The sequence below is a fragment of the Amphiura filiformis genome, chromosome 9, assembly GCF_039555335.1.
Source record: "Amphiura filiformis chromosome 9, Afil_fr2py, whole genome shotgun sequence".
NCBI lineage: Eukaryota > Metazoa > Echinodermata > Ophiuroidea > Amphilepidida > Amphiuridae > Amphiura > Amphiura filiformis.
The window spans coordinates 36,787,325-36,805,706 of record NC_092636.1 but is presented as its reverse complement, the minus strand read 5'-3'; the positions used below and the strand labels follow the sequence as shown (position 1 = coordinate 36,805,706).

The following is an 18,382-nucleotide window of genomic DNA, read 5'->3' as shown; positions in this document are numbered from 1 at the left end:
ATGGTATAAAACGTTTTAATAACATTCAAAACACTTTGTGAACACTCAAGAAACATTGTGAAAACTTTTTGCAAAACATTCTGGGACTTTCCTAAACAATTATACATGCCACAATATACCAAAGCATTATTTGTAGCTTTTCAGCAGCTTGTACATTACTTTAATTGATTGCTTTAAGGGGGTACTGCACCCCTATGGTAAATTCGTGACTATTTTTGCATTTTTCTCAAAAAATAATAACATAATGGTAACAAAGGTTATGTATATTATTGGGGTAAGGAATCCAATTACTATGAATTTCAGTGACTCAAGACAAGCGGTTCAGTATAATATGATAGAAAATGAGGTACATTCTAGCGGTACCTCTTTTCTTATCATAAATGACGAACCATGTGTCTTGCATGGGTCACTGAAATTCCAGTGTAATAATTGGACTCCTTGCCCTATAATATACATAACTTTATTACCACTGTGTTATTAGTTTTTAGAAAAATGCAAAAATAGACACAAATTTATCGAGGGTGTAGTACCCTTTAAATAGCTGGATTATTGGCAATTCCCGAAAATAGATGCACACCCATGTAGAGAAGTTCGGATTTCCAGACTTTTTGACCAGTTATAATGATCTGAAATCCAGATTTTCAAAGTGTCTAATTACAATATATAAAAACGAACAAAATATAGTTCACATTCAATTTCAAAAATCCATTTTAAGGGCTCATATTGGATAATTTCGTGATTTTGTTAATTTGTAGGCCTATACATTTTATTGCATTTCCAAACTTTTTACAATAACATTAGGCCCTTCACAATTAATTCTAAGTTTCCTGTTTCATGGTTGAAAACCAGGGATGAGGCGACTTTTAATTATTAATTATTAATTATCTTTTATTTTCTTTATTTTAAAATAAGTGGTCGCAACCTACATCAAGCCATTTTGACAAGGAGCATGAATTAATTATTTTACTTCTATGTTTGATTTTATACATAAGTAATGGTACAATTAGGTTCTATGTTTATTCATCATTATAGATGATATGATCAAATTCAGAAAGTAGCAAATGGTAGTCATTAAAAGTTATTTTTAAAGAGAAAATCCAAAATATAAATAAAATAATTAAATATTGTGCAATTCTCTACTTTGGACGCGGGCGGGAAACAGGAAACTAAGAATCAATTGTAATTGGCCTTAGCAACTGGAATTTTTCAGTTTTCAGGAAATAAAAACCTGAGAATCTACTACATTTCTGTTATTATAATTAAGTATTAAAAATATACTCTATAATTATTTATAGCGGGTATGTAGCCTACTTATTTCCTGGAATAGCCCTTTGCTGGAAGGTGTCATCCCATATTAAACGTCGAACGTACACAATGTGAGATAATGAACTTGAACTTGTAAATTATACGCATAACATTTTCACGCATTAAAAACAAACATGACAATTGAGATATGTTACCATACGTTCAAGTTGTATATCTTCCAAAAATATATATTTCATATCACCAGTTCCGTAAGTAAGCGTCACCAGTTTTGGACGCCACTCGACATTTTTATCTGCTATTGTTACGATATCACTGTGTTGTAAATCTTGAAATAAATGTCTAAAATAGCCCAATCTGTCATTCACAGCGCTAATTCAAACACAGGAACAAGGGAAGAAAAGTAAATTGAGCTTTCAAAGTTCACGGAAATCAACTTTTTTTTTTTTTTTTCTTTTTTTCTGTAACGTTTCACCTTTGGGTCACCGATCGTCAGTCACTGCAGTCTCATTTACACGCAATGCATTGTGGGTTGAATCGATCCTCAAGGGTTTTCAGCGCCACTGTCATGTAAAGCCCCTGTAGGTTTATTGCGAGTGACTGACTCCGCCTGCTACGTACAAGGATTGAGTGAGCTGAAGAAATAACATACGAAAGCTGAAGTGGGCCACCAGAAACTTTCGAAGAGGCGCTCTTGAAACAGGCTTAGTGTACTTCTTTATTATCATAAAGTGATATAAATTGCTCACTCTGGAGTAGCAGGATTGGAGATCCATATCCAAAGAATATACAAAAGGCTAGCTATGTAAATGAGCGATTATCCATTTACGTGAGAAGTGTTCGTTTATTGTAACTGGATTCAACATAATTGCCAATGGAGATAAAATGATGGGAAATGTTTTGAAAGCTACAGCGAATTTTCGCCTAATGCCTTTATTATTTTGATTATGTGGATGATATCATAGCGACAGAACAAGTGGATTTATTTCATCGAGACGCCATTAACACCATTAAGGAATTATTTATTTCGTCTATAATGGATAATAATATCTCCCAAAATATCATATGCAATCAAAGTAGTTTGTTATAGAAAAAAAGAGCAAAAGTTAATTTGTGACGCAGTGAAGTGTTTCCAGAGGAGGTGTACATAACTTTGGTGATCTTTTTTTGATCTCCTCATTTGAATTTGCGGGTAAACCAAGGATTATAAGTAACAATGTTGTGCTTCAACTTTCATATGGCAGATGCCTTTAGAACTCCAAGAACTCCAATATTAGTTGCATTCTTGCTTCTTATACAACTTTCAGGATATACGTCCAATGCAAGGTTTGTAGTAATTGTTTTTGGTATATTTATGTTTAGTACGAGTTACCATTCATGCATTAAGGTTAAAGACCTAGATCTAATTCAGAAACTCCAAAGTTGTGCGCAAAATTGTTACTTGCTCAAACTTGTCTGATTCCAGTAAAAATGCGCTAAATAAGTAATAATTAGAAGTGCGTCCAGATTCAAGTGCGAGACTATCTTCAAGCAGTTTATAAGATTATGAACACGCATGGTACATAAGTACACACCGGGTACCGTTGTTGAATGAGTTTCCATGTTTATGCAATGATACCATATTACATACAAATGTATAGGCCTACTATACTTTAGCGGTACCATTCATATACCAATGTTCATTCAATATCAATAGAATAACGAGTGTTCATGCAACCAATTACATGCGGATGAAAACAACATAATTATTTAAATTCGATTCAAAGGTGCTAAAACCTTTGAATGCACGCATATGAATAGACAACCTCGTAAATACTCGTCTCTAACCCATGCATCAGCCCAGATTTGTCCTCTAAACATGTAAAAATTAGACAAAGTCACAAGTGTGTGATTTGTGACAAGAACTAAGTTCCATGTGATAATTACATGTATATGTAACCCCTGGCTAGTGAATGATGGGGGGGTTTTCTGCGCTAAAAGTTGTAGGCAAAAATGTTTAAAAATATTTAAATATTTCGTATAATTCAAGGCAGGTCGGAGCCTTCGACGATATTTTTCCAGTTTTGGTACTAGAGTTTATTTCAGTGCAGGGTAATAATTATATTGATCTTAAGTTATAACCTAAATTAGTCACTAGGAAGTGCGACTGGTCACATTTATATTTCCATATAGGCCTAGGCCCTAATATATTGTGGTTATTTAGGTATGCCAAATAAGAAGTCAACGAAAGTTTTTGTTATTTCCCCCACCCAGGGGAAAATTAAAACACATGCAAGGAGCCTTGGGATATCTCACATTTTAACCCATACATTTTCCTGGGAGTGCGGGTTTTATTCTTCTCGATATCTCAGCACAAAGACCGCTAGCTCAAGCACTGCTCCGACTCGCCTTAAGGATTTCAATTTCATAACTTCAAAATCCATGAGAATTCACCACTCCGCGTCCGGGGTACACACAATTTATTGCAAAGCTCTTTATGAGATGTGAGATTGTAGGCCTATCCATCTGAAAATTCGGTACAAATGTATATAAAATTTCAGTGCATTTTGAAAGGGGATTCGGGGTCTGCGCACGGGGGGGGGGTCGTTTTTGAGGAAATATGTGTGGGTGGGGTCGAAGTCGGGGATATGTGCCATTGTCAATTTGTCATGTCAAGCGTTTTTGTTAATGTTAAGCCTTTTGACCCAATAGAAGATTATAATCTTCATAGAAGTTGTATAGTCAAAATTTAAATATTTCCGTCAAGATCTGCACTGCAAGTTAACATAGTTAATATGATAAATTGATGTCATGAACTTTTAATAACTATTCGGTGCATTGTGAGTGTTCGAAATACTTACAAAATGTTTTTACATGAAAGCATTTTTTTTGTGAGAAATCTTTTATTTGATTCATTTCCATAGCTAATGATTAAGTATGTGAAATACCATTGCGTATGAACCGCGGTAATTGTGTAAACAAATTGTCCACCTTTTGTCAGGTTTCTTTTTAGTCATACATGTATATTTCATTACAAATTTGACAGTGTCATATTCACAGGCCATGCCTGGTATTTACAAGATCAATTTGATTACTGTATTGTCTAGACCATGTATAGACATTATATGTTATGAGTAACTTAGTATTGTCCCAAAAGACATCGTATAGTTGGTTTGGGTTTGATTTTGATTACTAATAGATAAAGATGATACACAAACACACCGCACACATTGATCATGCCGAACTCACCATTCGCTTACTCACCACACCCCAGCATGCATAATGCACAGGCTCTTCCACCATATTCCCTCACACCATGCGCACGCAGTAGCTGTACGCGTCCACCCTCCAACCCACCCTTATACATTACATCCACGCCTTCTAAATCTTAGATCAAAATTGCAAACCTGGGGCAAAAGTCTTGTATAGCCATATGAAGGAAGGTATAGTTTTGTTTTTGTTTAGTTTTTGTTTTTTGTCATACAGTTCGATTTCAAAGCAAATAAGGCCAAATAAAAAATAAAACATGTTTAACGTCCCCTCCCGCTTCCTTTTTTGAGGTTTCTTCAATTTTATTTTTATTTTTGGAAATTCAGTTATAACTCTTCAAAAAATATGTCTAGGAAGTAGAGATGCTTTCTATAGCCTTGCTAACATACAAGAAACACATTTGTAAGGTTTTGTGATAGTAAGAGGGGCCTATCTCTCAGAACAACAAATAAAAAGAGGCCTCCTCCTTTTTCCAGGCATTATTTGTATACGCTAAAACAGCTCTAATTATGGGTATTTACACCGATTTTGCGATAAAAAATAAAAAATAAAAAGCCCCCTCTTCCTCCTTTTTTTCAAAAACCCGGACGTGAAACATGTTTTTTATTTTACTTGGCCTAATACCAATCAAACAAATCAAATATATATGTACCACATCACACAAAACGGTACATACGTTGGGTTTTAAATTTTTTATGTGGTCTGCCACTGTTGTAGGCTATATACTTTGCCTTGTGCATGTTTGAAACAATTAACATGATTAATGTACATTAGAGAGTGTCATGAATGTAAACGTGTGACATCATGTGCCAACTCACCCCTACACCTCCGACCTCAACCCTTCTGGCATCATTGGGCTATTCCAGAAAGTAAGTGCACACCCCCTATATAGAGGAGTAACTTTTCAAAGATATGTCTGGATTTCCAGGTCTGCTTTCTGAAAACGACTGGAATTCCCGTTGCAAATGGCACTTGAAAAAGCTTGGAAATCCAATTAAATGAAAGAAAAATCACGGAAATGTCCAAAATGAGCTCTCAAATTGAGGATCTCTGATTTTGAACTATTTTTCTGCTGGATTATTTTCGCCTTTGGACACATTAAAAGTCAACAGTCACGACTGGACAATAAGTCCGGAAATCCGAACTCCTCTATAGGGGGTATGCATCTATTTTCTGGAATTGCCCACGATTTAGCACATAGGCTTACGCACCCCTCTCCAACACGCAAACACCCCATACCCCCCACACCCCAATCTCTACCCAACCACACACAACTACGCCTAAAAAAACACCCATCTCACCTCCACTTTCAAAATAATAAACATTTTTTAGTACTTTACAAGTAGCGTGTGTATATAAAATAATTTGATTCTTTTGAACAAGTTGGTATCAGCGAGATCAGAGATTAGCTTTTCATCTTACATACACTTTACACATTTCAGTCAGCATTACAAGGATTACACTTTTCAGTTGCCCAAAAAAACCATTGAAATACATAGAGTACAAAACACAATCTGCCTTATGGGTCCGGCTTATATGGGCCACCTTGACGTTGTGAGAAACTGACGTCAGACAAATCACAAAATAAAGCTCCACACAATTAACAAAGCTGAAAGTGGCAAATTTGCCAAAAGTCAAGAATTTAGAGATGCTTGGAATTCAATGAGTATTTTCATAGGCTTCAGGTTTACAGCCAAAAACATGACAAAGGTTGAGAATATTCTTGTTAGAAGTTATGCCACCTTTGTAATATAGGTGAACTGCGTGTATACTATTGGAAAAACGATGGTCGTAATGCCTTTTTAAAAACGATAGAAAGAAGTTAAGATTAAGCTTAACCTTATTGATCAGCCAAATATTTGTACTTAAAAAGCGTTTACTTCATGTAAGGTAAGTCAACAGGAGGGAATCTGCAAGTCTGCGCGCTTCTGAAATATTTTAATCACAAAATGTTTCACTGGAAAATAATCTTAAGTACCACTACTGGCGCGAGGTAATAAAAGGAGTAAAGAGTATATATCACCCCAATTTGTCAAGTTTGTCCTTGCGTAACATAGAATTTCTTGAAGTCTGTACGTTTCTAAAATATTTAAAATGCAAACTCTTTTTCAAAGGCAACATTGGTGTTCCACTGACTATTAGTATTAGCACATGACGCGGGTTAACAGAATACCTGAAATAAAGAAGGCCGAGCCTAAAACAGTATACTTCCGAAAATAATTTTTCTTTTTTTTTTCTTTCTTTTGTAAGCTTAGAAAAGTGAATGTCTTGAAATCTGTCTCTAAAATATTTCATTACAAACATTTTTGTTTTAATTACAGAGGCAACATTGGTATACCACCATTAGGCACAAGTGTAAGTACGCATGGTACAAAGAGACCGCATTATATACCCCCTCGGCCGGTTTGGTGTAGATATGGGTACTATATCGGATGCTGTTATGGATGGAGAAGAGATCCATCATCTGGACAATGCACACGTAAGTAACGTTTCTTCAACAAAGGATAATTATTCGTTGGCATGTTATGACGTGCGCATGAGATCACTACCCAAAATGGTGAAATTGAGCATCTGCAAGTGGCCTATAGCAAGTAAGCTTATACCTATATCGATGTCGAGCTCATTTGAGCCTTAGAGAGTAATCGACATATGTCGATTTCTTTCAAGAACATCGACATATATCAACCTTTTGGCTTGTGATCGTGAACTCGCGTTATATGCGACTACCTCCCTGTCAAACTATCGTGATCGCGATAATGAATATTTATCGCGATAGACAATAATAACATTATCGGGAACATGCCTACTAGATTGGTATTGTCGGTAGTATTTGGAGTGGAAATGTTGATGTGCATTGGGGAATTACATGTACGTCCCTTTTCCACGGAATGTTACTACTCCTGTATCCCTCGCAGTCATTAATGTCGAGAATTTATGACAAATTCAAATGCAATTTGCAAACCTAAATAGAGATATCTTAATTAAGAATGAGCAGCAATTTCGTCATTATGGGTCAATAAATTAGGAGTAAAAGCCTTAGGAATGGGATCAATGTTAACAAAACTGAAATCAAATAATAAATGAAAAATCACTACAATGTTGCTCAGTTGTAGGCCTTTTAATTACGTATTTGTTGTTCGTTTTGTTCATTGTTACGTTCTTGTTTTCTCACGTTTTTTTAAAATTAAAAATGAAATGTGATGGTCACACAAAGGTCTTGTGATAAAATGTTACAAACCTGTCAAAAAGCATCAAAAATTTTATACCTCGGTTTTTAAGGAATGCGACCAATATCGAACTGATCAATCATCTTTAAAGACAGTGTTGGCATCATCGTCTATAGCTTCATACACCAACTGTTGACATGGGTTATATGTAGCATCAATTGAGCATAACCAATGACAAACAGTTTCTATGATTTTCTTTCAGGTCAATCCAAGCGCCTTTTAATTTCAGTTGGTAGATAATGAGAAGTTATAGTTTGATACCAATTTTTGATATATTTTAATTCTGTCAAAAAATATGCGACAAAATTATTCTGACACTATAAATGGTAATGCGAGGTCAGGCAGTGTTCACTTTTATATAACGGTCATTCACACTTCACAGGTACTTAATTCCTTTCAACAGCTTGATAACGATTATAACTTGGGGTAAGAAAACTGATAGTAATAATAAACAGTATCAAGGCGAAACTTAAATTCTAGTTCAATTTTAAACGACATCCTCCCCAGCAAACACAAAACGTTTTCGGCATCATTCGCAAAAGGTTGTATAAAATAAGGGTATAAAACGTTTTATTAACATTTCAAAAACATTTGAAAACTTGATAATAAAACATTCTATAGCAAAATGTTTAATATTCTGAGGTTGAAAAAATATTTTTGCCCAAAATATTTGCAATAACGTTTTAAAAACGTTTTCATGACCTTTATATAACTCGACATTTTTGTCTCTTTCGCTCTCTCCCTCTCGATCATGATTTTTGCATTGTATGGTGTCAACCGATCATTAAACACATTTAACCATAAATGTGTAATATAAAACTATTTTTGTTAAGTACGTAGTTAATTTAGATAAATGGATTATGTACTAACAATAAAGAGGAACATATCTGTCCTAGACAAATTACGTAATCATAGCCAAGTAGTGTTTCACAGGTTGGCAATCTGCACCTGGGCAGCATTCCATGACATTCAATACCAAGGTGTGCCACCGTGGCCCAGTTTATTGTATTATTCCAGATCGATTCCGGGCTAGAGGAATTTAGATGTATTGATTACGTTATTGCGGATTACAACAGCTGCTAAGAAAAGGTTGGCACATGGCCAAGAATGTAACTGATGCAGCTCACAAAATAATAATTAAATGAGACAGATTGATTCTTTCTTTTCTCATACCACAATATGTTCCGACCTGGAACGATCCTTTCCTTACGGGTTCAATTCTTAAAAACGCTGTAACGTACTATTTAATAATGTTATAAATATATGTACAAGAATTGGTGATATTATTTAAAACTTGACAATTAGTACGAAAAGCAGATTTGATTCAGCGTTGAAAGCAATTAGTAATAATTCTTGTTGGGCGCAACACAACATAGCTCAACATGATATTGATCAATTCCCGTTGATCAATGTATTATTGGCTTCTTGTATTTAAGAATTGCTTATTTTGTGTCGTGTAATGCATTCATATTCGTGGCGTGTTTATGCATTTCATTATATTTTCTTTGTACGGTATGCAGCAACTGTCAATATTAATATCATACGGTATACAATATCAGTTCTGACTACAACTTGGTATAACCTCTAGTCGGCTTAATATCCGTTCAAAAGAATCTCTTTTCACTTTTTATGTCATATTCAGGCAAAAATGACAAATGTGGGTATTAAATTGAGGTCATAGAGTCAGAGATAACAATAAGAAATAACAATGCATGAAATTCCGACGGGGTGGCACGAACACTAGTTCCACCTTTGATACAAATTTTCCACACGAAGACAACCGGTATTCAATCGGTATTTTTAGTACTAGAATACATGACACCTGGCCTGCGGTACTTAGTAACAGTTACTGTATCAGTCGGTATTCCAAAAGATAGGTCTTCGAGAGATTTTACCCGAGTTTTACCCGAGTTCATCTTAGGTCGAGCATGTCAGTGTATTACATAAACATTGTCAGCAGTGTGTTGTCAAAACAAACGAGATACAAGGCATTGGTATCTTGTTACCGTTACAATGACCAAGTGTAACGATGTATAAAAACACATTGATCTACTTCTCATGCACTTCTATTTGTATGTCGTCTGCAAATGAATTAGAACATTCTTTTTGTGTAAAGCATGCACACCTTTGCTCAAAACGCACGAACTGAAATCAGAACAAATAATTAAAGCAAGTCTTTATTTTCTTGTTGGATGAATCATAGCTTTTTCAAATCTCTTATGAAATGAAATGCATATAATGTTTATTTGGAGAAAGATTGAAAGAGAAGAAAAATTGCCGAGTAATGTTGCCCGCAATAATTAGGTACATATTTACCCTCGCTATGCTCTTGCTCTAGGTGCAGGATGGCTACATTTCGATACTGCCAAAATTCTGGAATATTTTTATATATTACACATGGTATGTATCATTAATATGTAACCGTGAGTACCACCATGTTTGTTATTGCTCTTGTCATGTTTAAGATTACTTCTGTATTGTCTTGGAAAAGATGGTAAGCAGATTGAATGGTTAACGTATGTGAAGTGTTTTAATGTTTCAATGTGTATAGACACGTGCAAGCAGGAAATTTGTTGGCAATTGGCATCCAGGGTGTGCCTGTCAATTTGGCAATTCGGAGATACAACCAAGAACGTTGAACCAGAACAGAAAAATGTGTCATGCCAAGTACATAGACTCACGTACAATTTGCTTTTTTATATGAGATATATCTGTGCGAATTACTTTGCTTAAACTGTTATTAATATTGAATAAGAGCAAAAACAACAACAACAACACCAACGAAATTATCTCGACGCGGCCGCGGAGTAGTCTGCAACTATTTACCTCTTTGAGGCAAACTCATGAAGTGATAAAAGCATCATGTCGTCTACATATACCTTAGAAACTAGGTCCTAAAATTAACTTCTTTGGTTAGAGATTGGACATTACAGTCCCCGGAGGGGGGGGGGTCTCCCTGGTAGAAGGTGTACCGTGTATGAGGACATGGAGGATGTGCCACAGTTTTGGGATGCTTTTTCAGCGAATTTGTACTATCAATGGTTGGGTTTTCAGTGTAAGGCAGTGCGCCCGATTGGGCAAATTTAGGCAGAAGTACCTTAAAATCGCCCAATTTGGGTGCTATTTGGTTCATTTTATGAAACATTAGTACTGATGGGTGCAAAAATAACAGAAAGTAGGTTTAGAGAAAGTCAGCATCCAAAAGTCTGCGTGCCACATCCCCGTAAAACTTTTCGAAGAACCTCCTGGGTTATACTTTTTTTACAGTCTTTCTTTTTAATTTCTGTAAAAACCTAATCGCTACGCACATTGACCGAGGGATAACAATTAATATCTTCAAATGGCAGGTCCTATAGGGGTGACGGCATGATCACAAGCGATAAACGCATCTAAAGCGCTCCACAGACTCCTAGTATTAGATGTACAATAATGTATGTAACATATCTACGTTGTTTAATCTATTGCCATTCTATTTCCAGTAATGTTTAAGTTCTAACGAATGTTTGATGACGTAAAATCGATAATATGTTACATAGCAAAAATATATTATCGATTTTACGTCATCAAACATTCGTTAGAACTTTTAACATTACTGGAAATATAATGGCAATTGACATGATAGACAGATAGATTAAACAACGTAGATATGTTACATACAATATTTTACGTACATTAAAAAGTCTGAATACTGCTTTAAATTAGAGCAAAATGGCCAGATATTGGCTGCTGGTTTTCATTTATACATTAGTCTTTCTTTAGGATCCAGGTGAACATAGCTGGTTCCTGAATTATTTTGCTATCTGCATACATAACGCCATCCTTTTATGGAAAGTCATTGCATTGCCGGTACCATCTTTAAACCTTTAATAAAAGAATAGTTACATAGGTAAATAAATTAATAAGTATAAAATTCGAAGTATTGTCTTGTCCGTGTCACCTGGGGTCCATTTCACTAAACTTTACGAAGCTTCGTAAGTCTCGAAATTGGTCGTAACTTACAACGAATCGTAAGTCCATTTCACTAAACTTACTCACGAACGGTTAACGGTTCCCTTCGTAAGTAGGGATTTACTACAGGGACCATACGTAAAGTTACCTCTAATATTGGGTATTCGTAACTTTACGAACGGTTACTTGAGTTATCATGGTTTATGGTTATGAAGGTTAAAAGTTTAGTGAAATGGACCCCTAAGCACATAAAGTTAAACTTCTATACAGGAACGGGAAAAATACAAATTGCTCTTTGACAACATTGAGACAGAACAAAATAGTTTTCATATTTTTGTATGTTCAAAACAACTTGATATAGGGCAAGAATGAAACCACTTGATTAGGGGTTAAAAATGTTAATGAAAACTGTCGTCTCAGCATAGTTGTGGGTTTAAAGTATGCATGTGTGCTGTTATCCATGATCGAATCATTCCCCTTAGTTTACACTGATTTCCCAGGTTCCATTTTATTTTTAGCTTCGTGAATCTGGTTTTCTAGTCTACTATTTCTGTCTTTCAACAAGTAGGTCATTTGTTCTGTACAAATATTGAACATAAAAGAAGAGGCTCTTTCGACTTTGATCATGTTGATTTAAAAAGAAAATCTTTTAAATATTCTGTCCCTTTCTTTCTTCCTTTCTTTCTTTTCCCATTTAGTTTTCTCTTATCTAGTTTTTCAGTTTTGTGTCTACCAATTCCACACTAACCAAGGTGGCTATCACCGATTACTTTTACCTACATGTGTGTTTTATTAGCTTAACCATTCATGCAATTACCTGGTACAATACATTTGGCGCATCTTCTGATAAAATTGGTTGCATAAATTCCAGTCATTTATTGTTAATATTGTTGATAATTGACTATAATGTATTTTCCATATCTGCATGCAAGACATTTTGACAGGCCTATATTACTATAGGCCAAGTAAAAATAAAAATATGTTTCTCGTCAGGGTTTTTTTTTTTTTAATTTGGAGGATGAGGGCTTTTTATTTTCTATTTTTATTGGGAAACGAGCCTAAATACCTGTATTTGGCACCATGTGGGTATTCGACATACAGATTGATATCTGAGAAAAAGGAGGAGGCCCTTTTTATTTTGTTGTTTTGAGAGGTAGGCCCCTCTAGTAATCACAAAACTCTTCTGAAATGATGTATTCATGTATTATTCTGAAACATCTTTTTCAACAAGTTATAACTGAAAGTTTACAAAATAAAAAGAAATTTGAAAAATATTCAAAAAAGGAGGAGGGCGCGGACGAGAAACATGTATTTTTTTTACTCGGCCTTATCGCAATATGTATATTTTCAGTCGCAAATGTAGAAGCAGTTCATTCTTTGCTTCAATTACTTGTCAAGAAAACAATAAACTGAATATATTTTTGGGATAAAATGCTAAAAATAGTCAGTCGGAGAAGAAATTTTGTTGATTGATGTATTTAAATTATGTGCTTTGCAGAATCACAAAAGCTGTAGGGTGTCCTAAAATAATCTTCGGATGACGAGTTATTCTAGAAAAACGGTGAAACTTAAAAGAAGAAGAATTCAGCTTTAATGTAAATTTTTATTTCACTTCAATCAGTGATCTAGTAAGCTGGGGAGATTAAGCCAAACATTGATATTTTTGGCCTTATTTAGTCAATTATTCAAAAACAAGCAGGCAAAAATACCCCCCCCCCCCCAAAAAAAAACCCAACATTCCCTGGAATGGAGTGTCTCTAGAGATTGATTTTTTTTGGATTTGCCTTTATTTACTAAAACACCCTTTCCAAATCACTGGGTTCTACGTGGGGAGATTATATATATTTTTTCACTGATAATCTAGCATGAATTTATTAAGAAGTTTAAATTAATGCATTTCTGAGAGTACACTTTATCCCCGTGCGTGCAGAAATATCCCAAGTCGATTTTGACTTGTTTTCTGAAGCATAGCGTTTATTCTAAAGCAGGATTGCAGCGAATGATTTTTCAGAAATATTCACCATCCGAGTACGTGTTAAGAGTATTTTGGGACAATGGGGAGGGGAGGGGGAGGGAGGGAGGGCGGGAGGGGTTTCACGGTGTTTAAAGATAAATTCGTCGACCTTGTAAAGTTAATAACGTCAATTAGAATAAAACAAATGTACGTATACTACTACGTAAGGTGCTTCGACTTTAAACATGTTCAGATGTTAAAGAAGGTGCTTTAAATTAGGTAGAAAGCGTAACGGAACTGTGTGGTCCTTCGGCCATAACAGCCAATTATGACGATTTCCTTTAAACAGTGTTAAAAGAAATGCGAGTCTGTCACATTGCGTGTATTGTGGTCACAACGAGCTTCAAATAATACTATTCTATAAACTTTAAGTATTATATTATTTTAATATTTGAAAAGAAATGCGAATGAATTCGTAACGGTAGTTTAACACTAGAGAGCCGAGGACATGTCCAGAGGGCCCTGTGCATTCCCGTTAAAAAACATGAAAAAAAAGGGGGGAGGGGTCCATGGGGTGACCGACCCGTTATGTTATTAAAGGTGCGCTATATGGCGTAATGTTCGCTATGTCGAATAAGGTTCTCTATAGGTTAGGGTAGATTTAGGGATAGGGTAAGATTAGGGCTAGCGTTAGATTCGACATGAAACGTTTCCCCCACGAAATGCTCCTCCCATACTTTGTTATAGCAACAACTTACTTAAGTAATTCAGTTAATGACGGTCAAAACCATTTTTCTGACGATTTACTGACCAACAGTTGATAGTCTGAACAATTAATAATAACCCTGAACTTGGAACAAGCCAGGGGCAGACACTGACCGTGACTTTGCATGTAAGCCTTAGGGCAGGTGCTACGGAAGGCACGAGGTGTCAAAAACTGAAGACAGATATTAATCGCTTATTGGCTTAACATTAAATTTCGTTCTCCTATATTACTTATACTGAGCTTATCATGCTTATTAGGACACTTTGCACCATTCTTGATTAGGAATTAGGAATTATCTGACAGGTGTATTAATTTTTGATTTCAGAATAAACTCAATTTCAGTTTCAATTATCCTTCACCTACATGCGCATGCATATTAAGGCCAAGTAAAATAAAATAAGACATATTTCACGTCCGTGTTTTCGGGAAAGAATGAGGAATAGGGAATTTTTCTTTTCTTTTTTTTTATCGCAAAATCGGTGTCATTACCCATACTTTGAGCTGTTTCAGCGTATACATTATGCCTGGATAAAGGAGTCCTAAGTTGTTGTTCTGAGAAGTAGGTCCCCTCAATGATCACAAAACCTTCTAAAAGTGTTTCTTGCAAGGTTATTAAAAAACATGTCAACTTCCTGGACATATTTTTCAAAAAGTTATAACTGAATTTCAGAAAAATTGATGTAATTGAAGAAACCTAAAAAAAAAGAAGCGGGAGGGGACGTGAACATGGTGAAGCAGGTTTTTTTTTTTTTTTGACCTTCTTTGATTTTGGGAACCAAATTATGACAAAATTTGTGTAGGCGATAAAGCGAATGGAAAAAATGATGTAGGCGATAAAGCGAATGGAAAAAAAATGTGTAGGCGGTAAGGCGAAGGGGTTAGTCTTTGACCATTATACGAATGTTAGTCCCTTTGGTATCCAATACAAGATTTTCTGAAGCAGCCATACACATAATACGTCTAAATTCAATTTGTGTCGTAACATTTCTAAATTCAGTGTGTCATCAGGTAACAGAGCAAGAGTTTTAACTCCTTTGAAGGGGAAAGGAAAATAAGAAAGTTCTTGTGTAAAATATATAATGAAGTTAATACATGGCTCAACCTAAAGGACATTGCGAACAACTATGACTGCCAGTACGTTTTGCAATTCATGCTATAACATTAAATTATGGACGTGAGATGATCCCAAAATTTATACTTTAGCTTGAGCACAGATCCTGGTTTGAGTAGTGAGGAACCGCAATATTTTAATGTGTCTATATTGAAGTACTGGAAGACTATATTTGGACCCCGGGATAAGTTAAAACCTTTTGTGGATATGCGTGCCCTTCAAACTGACTTTCTCATTTAGCACATCGCATTGCAATAGAGGAAATCATTTCGGATACACCTTCCGCTCTATTTCCCTTTTTGAGAATTACGTGTTCATTAAGAAATGAATCAAAAGGAAGATTTGACACCTTTAATACGCAGACTTCAATGTCGTCTGCGACTATTACACATGATATTAATAAAGGATATACTTCTGAATGCGTGATTCAATGCCTAGTGTACCAATGGCACCAATATAATTTCTGGATTGCTATTGAGGAAGGCTTGAGGAAGTTGCAAAAGGTGCTAGAAACAGAAATAAATATCATTCACCTATGGTGTCCTATTATGCAGATTAGCATTATAGATGTTAACCGATGCATTCAATGTTATGAACATTAATAATGTACGATAAACGTGTTCTTTTTGTAAATTCGCCTATGTTGTATTACACGTATTTAGTAAAGGCATGTTATAGTATGTTCATTATTGAAGCTGTCAAAATATTAAATACAAGAATTTGATTTAACTTTCCCTCTTTCTTCGGTACCTTTTCGTTAAAATTTTGATACTAAAATTATATGGCGTTCCCTTTCACATGCTTTAGGATTTAATTTGGTCATAAATCATTTTCTTTGAGTTTTATTTCAGGTCAATTATTTCTAATTATTCAATGATATTCAAGGTTATTGTTATATTAAGCATTTGCTTCGAAATCAATAACTGAAGACATGATCTATATTAATTAGTTTTTGAATAACCAAGTGTGAGGAAGTGTTATTAAGTTTAGAGTATAGTAATAGAAAATGTCCAAAACACCTTTCTGGGACACACAAAGTCAAAGTTCGGTGTTTACACACTGTCAGGTCGACAACCCTTTGCCACCAGTTCAATTGTTACGATTGCAGAGAATTAATATTACCTTGATTAGTTGCGTGATAAGAAACAAAATCACCAAAAGCGTGATATTTCATAGAAAAGGCCAGACATTCCACATCTCGACATCTCATATCGTGGTAATTATTCAGTGTTAAGTTTAACGATACTTACGGGGGAAATCAAATAACACCTGAATGATTTAGGTACGTTGAAGAATTATAATTGGCTAATGGGAACTATAAAAATGGGCAAAATAAGGAAATGTTGGATTTTTTTTAACGTTTAGGCAAACTTAGCACAGTACGGTCATGTTTGTGCGCCAAGTACACAAAAACAAAAACCACCAAACCTTGTTCCACACTTTCCTCATCTTTGTTATGATCTTTGTAAATGGGGGGAAATGTTGATTTTTTTTGAACGTGTAAGCAAACTTAGCACAGTACGTTCATGCGGGGCGTTCATGTTCCTGCGTCAATTACACGAAAACCAACAAACCTTGTTCCACACTTCACTTTCATCATCTTTGTTATGATAAATAAATGTTGGTATTTATACAGCGCCTTTCACATGTGAACATGTACCAAAGCGCTTTACATTTATTCCGCCGTCGTTAGAATATGTCAGCTGCCATACAATGCCCAAGGCATGCTCATACCTTTGGGCGGCGCTCAATGGACAGTATTCATAACAGCTCCCCATTTCACACCTGGGTGGAGAGGAGTAATCGAGATAAAGTGCCTTACTCAATGGCACAACACGATGGCGTCGCCGGGGCTCGAACCCGCAACCTTCCGATTATGAGTCTTAGCCCGTTCCGCTCGGCCACCGTGCTCCTACAAATGATCTTTGTTATATTAATTATGTTTAACCAAGTAAACTATTTTCTTACTAAACATGCTAAATGGTCGTTGTTGATGTGGAGCGTCTTTTTGTGTCTGCGTTAACTCTCTTCAAAATCTTCAATGGTAACATGGCTAATGTTAGTTTGATATTTCGCAGGTTTACCTTTATTTCATGATTTAAGAATATATAAAACATGATATTTCTGTAACTTTTAGTAATCTATGTCATTACAATGATATCAAATTATCTATATGGTTACAAGTAATTTACATTTGCTCAGCAGGATCAGACTGATCTAGTCATAGTTTGTCACACGCCAGAAAACAGAACATAGGGGCGTAGTAAAGGTAATGTGTGTGTTTTCATTTACCGTTTGTTTTATGTCCACGTTTATTTATCTGAGGAAGCTAGTCAGGATACTCTACTGCACACAGTTATTTAAAGACTATCATAAAATCCCGAGTTGTTCATAATTATTATGTTTTTGAGGTCAATATAAGAATAAAGAAGTTCAATTCAAACGAAGGAAGGGAAACTTGTTTGGTTTTGTTTAAAAGTTGAACCTTTATTGTGTCAATTTATGTCAACAATAGATGAACTGATATTCTTTTTTAAACATGAACTACATGAATGAACCATCCTACTTCTTATTTTGAGCAATCCAAAGTGATATTCAAATAATTTAAATTATTTCTTATGTCCATTTGTTGACAAATTAATGTACTTACAAACCAATTTCATTGTCTTATGATAGCAAATTCTTCGTATCATACATGTTCATGTTACTGGTAGGCCTATAACAAAAATGCTACAACTGATAGCATTTTAGCCTGGCTTGAGCATTTTGTTTGAGCCTGGTCCCATCAGGACCCAAGCGTGTCGTCACACGGAGCGACCGTTTAAACAACCAAACAAACATCTGAGTCTACATGCTTGGAAAAA

At 35.3% G+C, this 18,382-nt stretch overlaps 1 protein-coding gene across 1 annotated transcript in view; it reads left to right on the top strand.

Moving 5' to 3' along the window:
• The first annotated feature begins 1,868 nt into the window (after positions 1–1,868).
• The window catches only part of LOC140160067 (von Willebrand factor C and EGF domain-containing protein-like), a 104,474-nt gene continuing 87,960 nt past the window's right edge, over positions 1,869–18,382 (top strand). Inside the window, exons 1-2 of the mRNA XM_072183336.1 lie at positions 1,869–2,589; positions 6,834–6,991. Coding sequence (XP_072039437.1) covers positions 2,480–2,589; positions 6,834–6,991 — 268 coding nt within the window. The 5' untranslated portion in view covers positions 1,869–2,479. The remainder of the gene's footprint in view (positions 2,590–6,833; positions 6,992–18,382) is intronic.